Source organism: Epinephelus fuscoguttatus, linkage group LG1 (genome assembly GCF_011397635.1).
Source record: "Epinephelus fuscoguttatus linkage group LG1, E.fuscoguttatus.final_Chr_v1".
Lineage (NCBI taxonomy): Eukaryota > Metazoa > Chordata > Actinopteri > Perciformes > Serranidae > Epinephelus > Epinephelus fuscoguttatus.
In genome coordinates, this window is record NC_064752.1 from 10,914,116 (window position 1) to 10,922,103 (window position 7,988).

The following is a 7,988-nucleotide window of genomic DNA, read 5'->3' on the forward strand; positions in this document are numbered from 1 at the left end:
ATGAAGCCAGCACAGATCAGATTCTCTCTACAGAGACCTCTACAGCACACAGATCCAGACATGGCACCTACAATCACTGCAGTAATGACCAATTCTCAGGAGCATCTCACTCTGACCCACAAGGTAAACTCAAGATTCAACAAGACGTATATATTGTTAATAAAAGCTTCATGCTGACACTTTACTCCAGAATAAGTTTATTAATGACTTTGTTCTTCTTCCTGCAGCTCAGAAAGCCTCTGGTGGAGAGTTCCTCAAACAGCAGCCAGACTCCAATTCTCAGGAGCATCTCACTCTGACCCACAAGGTAAACTCAACATCCAACAACATTTAAATATTGTTATTGAAAGCTTGTCTTTGTTCATGCAAACATTTACTCCAGAATAAGTTTATTAATGACTTTGTTCTTCTTCCTGCAGCTCAGAAAGCCTCTGGTGGAGAAGTTACGCAGAGAGCGAATCAACAGCAGCATTGAGCAGCTCAAGTCTCTCCTGGGTCCAGAGTTCCTCAAACAGCAGCCAGACTCCAAGCTGGAGAAAGCAGACATCCTGGAGATGACAGTTTGTGTCCTGACACAGCTGCAGCAGCAGCATCAACAGCAGAGAAGACTGCTGAACCACTTCAACAAGCTGCAGTCTTCCTCTGATAACAACCTGACAGAGGCTGACTTCTCTCCTCTGAGCTCCACAGTCCAGACCAGCATCACCAAAGAACAGAGTCCAGTCAACAGCGCCCTCTGGAGGCCGTGGTAGACACCTACAGACTGGAGCTACCAGATAAACTCAGATGACCATATTGGTCAAAGATTACTGAAATTTAATTCTTCTGAATTCTGACATTTGATGAAAAAAACAAAAAAAACAAAACAAAACAAAAAAAAAAAACGGTAAAAGCACTGGCAGCAAAGTTTCCAAACAGATACTGTAAAATTACAGTAAATAACCATATCACAGAACTACGTACAATAACTGTAAAAATACAGAGTAGATTTTTACAGTCAAAATTAATTAAAATACAGTATATTATAGTTGATAAATGCCCATTATACTGTAAAATAACATACATATTATGTCAAAAAACATTAAAATCAGATACCTTTCAGATTAATCTCTTTAATTTCACGGTATATATTATTTATTTTAGGAAACAGCCAAGTCTATCTATAGTAATTTCATGTTAAAATACTATTTTTTCAATGTACAATAACAAAGTTATTACGTATAAAAATGAAGTAGGTTCATAAAATTTAAGATAAATATCTGCAAATTTACAGTATTAATCTGTCATTTTAGAGAATTAGTATATTAAAAAACAACCATTGGACAGTGGAAAAACAAGCTAAATACATTACAAATACATCAAAAATAGCTCCATTTAAGGCCAATCTCTGTAAATTAAGGGTATTTAGTTTTTTTATGGAATGGCCTCATCTATCTAGAGTAATTTCCTGTTTAAATACTGTTCTTCATGTACAATGACTGAGAAATAATGTATAAAAATGTTATAAACAATAAATGTCTGTCCATTTACAGTATTAATCTGTAATTTTAAAGAATTACAAGATTTAAAAATGTACGTTGGACAGTGGAAAAAAGCAGAGTACATTAAAAATACATCAAAAATAGCTACATTTAAGGCCAATCCCTGTAAATGAAAGGTATTTAGTAGTCATTTCATGAAACTGTCTTGTCCATCTACACTGATTTGCTGCATAATTGTGGTTTCCCCAAGTAAAAAAACAATGACACAATGTATAAACAAAATATATACCTTTAATCAAATAGGAATTTCTGCACCTTTACAGTATTAGTTATTTTAGAGAATTGGGCAATGGAAAATTAAACACTGTACATCAAAATACATTAATAGGTATATTTAAAGATAATATCTGTACATTTAAGGTATTAAACAATCATTTTAGTAATCTGAACAAATATTGATAAAATCTCATTACACATTAAAACAGCTATGGCAATCTCTGTAAATGTAAGGTATTCAGCAGTTACTTTATAAAATTGTTCAATATAGTGTTTGACTTCCAAAATATTGTTTTTATATGAACAAAAAAAAAATAAAATAGGAATATTTCAATATTTTAAACCCTGGGCCCAAATGACATGTTTTCAGTCACAATCCCTAATAGCAGAAACCAGATAGCTCCCTACCCTGCCCATCCAGTAACACTGGAAAGCCCTCTCCTATTCTACTGCATGGGCATGAGCAACAATCTATGATAAACTTCTTCAAAACATGACACTCGCAGTATAATCATACAGTAATCATCAATATGTTATCTTGAAAAATATTGTTTAGAAAAAGCTGTGCAGAGCAAAGAAAAATTGCAAATCTGTGACTTGTTTTATTTTTGAATACCATGGAGTTCAAATAGTTACATGATATGAAATATATATTTCTGGCGGTGGATAGATGCACCCTAGTTATTAACAGAAAAGCATTGCAGATTTTGCTCTTTTCACAGGTCATGTTTACAATAAGTAAACACTCCACCAGTTTTATCCTTTAAAGTGATATTCATAACTTTTGTGTTGTACTGTCCATACTGCAAGTCCAAAAAAAATTGAGTAGGTTCTTCAGCAGCTGCTCTTGTGCTCTACAATTAAGTTACTTTGACTAGACCTAGTTGCCCTAATTAATTGCAGGGCAAAACTGGAAATAGAAACATCTTTCATCTATAAGTAACATCAGCATAAGAACTACCTACCTACCTACAATAAATAAATAAATTATGTGTACTTGAAGTTTTTTTTGAGTTTGGCCCATGTTCCACTTGACAACATGGAGAGGGTGGACTTTATGTCCTATACTACAGCCAGCCACCAGGGGGTGATTGAGATGTTTTGGCTTTACTTGAGGAGCTGTCATGCTGTCCATCATACTGTATTGCTAATGTACTATTCATGCTAAGTATGTCAGTATGTAGTGTTTCAGCTGCATAGTATGTGGATTATATATGCAAGAAACGCCCGCATGTATACTAAATTATCAAGAAGTTTTGATTATGCAATGTGAGCTTACTGCACATACTCAACTCAATGCATTGCTAGCCTGATACTCAGAATTGCCATTTCGTTTCACTGCATTATTCAGTCTGACCGTGCTCTCATAGTAGCCGTTAGCATAGCAGCTAAGTGTCAAAGCAATTTCTCAAGATACAAGGTGCTATACACAACTTTTGGAGACAGATGGACCTGGTTTCGTCCAGAAGCCATCAAAATGTGCAGGGGTAATACAACTCTGATACAAGGTGTCCTGAGTATGGAAGCAAATCGTGACTAATATTTAAATTAAAATGTATTTGCAGAAATGCTTTTTCATTTTAAGAATGTGGCTGTATTATTTGACTCAGAAATAAAATTAATCATCAGTAATCCTATTTGCATTTTAATTTTCTTCTTCAAGACTGCTCATTCTTTACTTAATTAAAATGAAAAAGAAAAAGTCATTTGAGATTTAATTTTCAAAATATGCCCCAGCAAATAGATACCAAAATTCAATATGAAATGTAAAATTTGAAAATTAAAATGCATTTGCAGAAATACTTTTTCATTTTGGGGTTTTTTTTCATTGTGCTCTCTAAACTGACTTCTAAACTGACTACGTCCCTGACACTGATCAGCTGTGACTCCCCTATCTAACCTGCATGTGACTGATCACCACCTATGCCCACAGCTGTGCAGGTAGCCCGTAGCAACCATAGTGCCTACCATAAACACACACACATTCACACACACAAACATACACAAATCTAAATTGGCTGCAACACTGAGAGACACCACACCTGCTACTAGCTTAAATGACTGTCAAGTCAGCAGACGTATTAACTCCGTAACTCAATGAACAGTCCATGAAAAAATTATTTTTTCCAGCAGATATTTTAGTTACAACATGACTGAGCTAGCAAAGCAGTTTTGTGTTGCTATGTGTGGTATTTATTCAGTTTTGGGAAATTACGATGTTTAGAAAGCACAATCTCAGAGAGCGCCATGATCTGTGATGCATCCATATATCAAATGTGCACACCGCCCCCTACCGAATTAGATGGGTAGCACGGTCAGCACGGAGCTGAATAAGAGCGGCTACTGACATCACTCTCCTGTGCCGCTCAGATTGCCAAATCATTTTCGAATTTATGGGCACTATTTTGCAGGGCAGACCACAAAATGGAAATTGCAATGTCTTTTTTGTTTTCTTTTTGATTATGGCATAAAATGTGCAGTCTTGAAGAAGAAAATGAAAATGCAAATAGGTTGATTGATTATTAACTTTATTTATGAGAGAAATAATGCAGCCACATTCTTAAAATGAAAAAGCATTTCTGCAAATGCATTTTAATTTTCAAATTTTACATTTCATATTGAATTTTGATATCTATTTGCTGGGGCATATTTTGAAAATTAAATCTCAAATGACTTTTTATTTTTCATTTTAATTAAGTAAAGAATGAGCAGTCTTGAAGAAGAAAATTAAAATGCAAATAGGTTGATTGATTATTAACTTTATTTATGAGAGAAATAATGCAGCCACATTCTTAAAATGAAAAAGCATTTCTGCAAATGCATTTTAATTTAAATATTAGTCACGATTTGCTTCCATACCTGAGAGGCTAGGCGATGGGGTATATTTCATCCCCGACATCCCATTACCTAAACCACATCTAAACAGAGCTAAATGTCTCTGGTGGATTAAGCTGTGTGGTAGACCACAGTCAACTCAACGTAAAGAAGATAAAGAAGGATGTCTACATTTGTTATAAGGCAAGTCAACATTGTGTATGTATGGTATGGATTCTTTTTTCACCACAGTGAAAAAGCAATGTATCCCTGTGGGATGGCGATTAAAATTTAACATAATTACATAGGTTTTTCTAACATAAACTAGCAGAATCTACTTATTGCCTGTTATGTGCAATAAGAGTAATTTTGAGGCCTTTTTCTCAATGCAATGAATATGTATCGGGAGCTGGACTCTGTTCCACAATTGTGGAGCACAGGAGCAGCTTATGAAGACAATCAGCAATATTTGGACTTAGGTCAAAGCCACTAAACTTTGTAACTATTTCTTGCAAATTAAACAAATGAAAAAATCATTTTAGGACACATTCAATTTGGGCAATACATACTGTGCGTGAGAAACTGTTGTCAGATCATTTCAAACTGTCTCTTCACTTGGTTGGCTGCTGGGGCCTCCTTAAATACCTCCGATTTTCCATCTAGGGAGAAAACAGGCATTTCTTTAGACAATCCGTGTAAACCTTTTGGCGTTTTACAGACAAACATGAGAACTGAAATTCATTCATTCATTCATCTTCTAACCGCTTCATCCTCTTGAGGGTCGCGGGGGGGCTGGAGCCTATCCCAGCTGACATCGGGCGAGAGGCAGGGTACACCCTGGACAGGTCGCCAGACTATCGCAGGGCTGACACATAGAGACAAACAACCATTCACGCACACATTCACACCTATGGACAATTTAGAGTTATCAATTAACCTAGTCCCCAATCTGCATATCTTTGGACTGTGGGAGGAAGCTGGAGTGCCCGGAGAGAACCCACGCTGACACGGGGAGAACATACAAACTCCGCACAGAAGGGCTCCCATGCCCGGGATCGAACCGGCAACCCTCTTGCTGTGAGGCGAGAGTGCTAACCACCACACCACCATGCCGCCCGAGAACTGAAATGATCATTTCTAATTTGAGTTGCTTTTTTAATTATCATACATTACCAGAGCATATACAGGAATCCTGAAGTTAATTTCAATACCTTTTTAAAAGACCTTCTCAAAATATTTTAAGACCTCATCGCCACTTCAAGCTGTAATCAGCAACACATCTTTAACTTACCAAACAGTTGTAGTTTGCAATTAAATCTGTATAGCACAACCATACAACAGAACTCAGATAAGCTGGGAAGGAACAAAGCTCAAAAGAATAAATCAAACCAAAGGCAAGGATTGAGCTCAGGAAGAACTGATATATGGAGAGAGAAATTTCCAAAGAGTCAAATTTACACATGGAGTAATAAGGATTGTTCCAGACATTCTCGTATAGACCTTTGGCTTGTATCCAAAACATTTGATAAGGACAGTATCATGGTTGTGATGGTTTTATCTACACCCTAAACAAATCGCAAGGCAATAACAATTAATGTTTGTCTTTTTCTTGATACATCTGGACTTAAAAAAGTATCTTATTGGAAAATGAACAGCTCCCTCTTAAAGGAATAGTGCACCCAAAAATGAAAATTCAGCCATTATCTACTCACCCATATGTCGATGGAGGCCCTGGTGAAGTTTTAGAGTCCTCACATCCCTTGCGGAGATCAGCGAGGGGAGCAGCTAGCACACCTAATGGCAGACGGCACCCCAGACTTATGTCCAAGAACACAAAATTGAATCCACAAAGTATCTCCATACTGTTCATCTGTAGTGATCCAAGTGTGCTGTAGCACCAACATAAAAAGCTGTTTCGAAAAACATCATATGAACTCTGTTTTTAGCCTCACTGTAGCCTGTAGCTCTGACTGCTTCTCTGTGCTCCTTGCTCACGTGTGCGCGCTCAGGGTGATCGGTGATGCACGGTCTCTGAAGAGCAGCAGTCTCGTCAGTACTGATGTCCAGAGGTGGGTAGAGTAGCCAAATATTGTACTCAAGTAAGAGTACTGATACTTTAGAACAATATTACTCAAGTAAAAGTAAAAAGTAGTCATCCCAATAATTACTTGAGTAAGAGTAAAAGAGTATTTAGTGAAAAAACTACTCAAGTACTGAGTAACTGTTGAGTAACATCTGATTTATTTGTAAAATAAGAACATGAATGTGACGATCCCTGTGTCATCTAGGGGTGTGTCTGCTGTGAGTGTCTCAGGCCTGTCTCTCCCAAGCTGCCTTGATTGCAACTCAGTGCACCTGGGCCCAGTGCACTGAAGCTGATAAAAGCTGTGGCCACTCATTCATTCACCCTCTGCTTCTTCCTACAGGCAACCACTCTGGTCTGGTTTGGTAATGTTTTAGTTTCTTTGCTTTGACGCACTCTCCAACACTTACACATACATACTCTCCCACACCCATCATTTATTACTCACACATAGTACTGATATCACTGACATTCACACTCCATATGTTATTCTTATTTAGTTATTTGCTAATTTGGTTTAATTTGGTTTGATTTGCTTCCAATAAAATATCTTTCGTTAACCATTCATCATGGTGTGTCTCTCTTTTGTTATGGCCACTTGAGCCGGGTTGTAACAATGAATGTAATCAATCAATCAAAAATAATCTGCAAATTCATGTATTTTAAATGATACCCCTTTAACTAAAACAAAAATAAATTAAATCTTTACAAACATAACATAAATCAAGGCAAAAGAAACAAATATATTCTTACACTATATTCTTATATTCTTACAAACACAAATATATTCTTACACTATATATATGTATGTGTGTATATATATATATATATATATATATATATATATATATATAATGTGTGTGTGTATATGTGTGGGTAGAGTAGCCAAATACGTACGTAATGTACTCAAGTAAGAGTATTGTTGCTTTAAAACAATATAAATCACGTAAAAGTAAAAAAGTATTTTGCATTAAAACTACTCTGAAAAGTACGATTTATCCAAAAAGTTACTCAAGTAAATGTAACTAAGTAAATGTAACTAGTTACTACCCACCTCTGCTGATGTCCACATTCTTAAGTGCAGGCATCGCCAATTCCAGTCCCAGCAAAGACTTTCCTCATCCGTTGGCATTGCTTTGCATTTGAAACGTGTTTCACGTGTCACGTGATGTAAACACGGGTGAGCAAAGCTCATGCTTTCGCTGGTCTCGCGCAAGCGCGCACACGTGAACGCGGAGCACAGAGAAGCAGTCAGAGCTACAGGCTACAGTCTCTCTTTTGAAAGGATTGAGCACAGTTACCCCTCCCCCATCCATGCGGCGCCTGCTCAGTCT

General features: G+C 36.8%; 1 protein-coding gene across 1 annotated transcript; it reads left to right on the top strand.

Annotated features, from left to right (window-relative positions):
- On the top strand, positions 1 to 766 carry LOC125889446 (transcription factor HES-1-like). The gene is made up of 2 exons (XM_049577476.1): positions 1 to 123; positions 420 to 766. The coding sequence occupies exons 1-2, from the start codon at positions 1 to 3 to the stop codon at positions 750 to 752; spliced, it is 456 nt and encodes a 151-aa protein (XP_049433433.1). The 3' UTR covers positions 753 to 766.
- Positions 767 to 7,988: the final 7,222 nt, after the last annotated feature.

Coding starts and splice junctions, on each gene's coding strand:
- LOC125889446 (XM_049577476.1), top strand. CDS start 1: ATGAAGCCAGCACAGATCAGATTCTCTCTACAGAGACCTCTACAGCAC. Junction 124..419: donor ATCTCACTCTGACCCACAAG/GTAAACTCAAGA, acceptor TTCTTCCTGCAG/CTCAGAAAGCCTCTGGTGGA.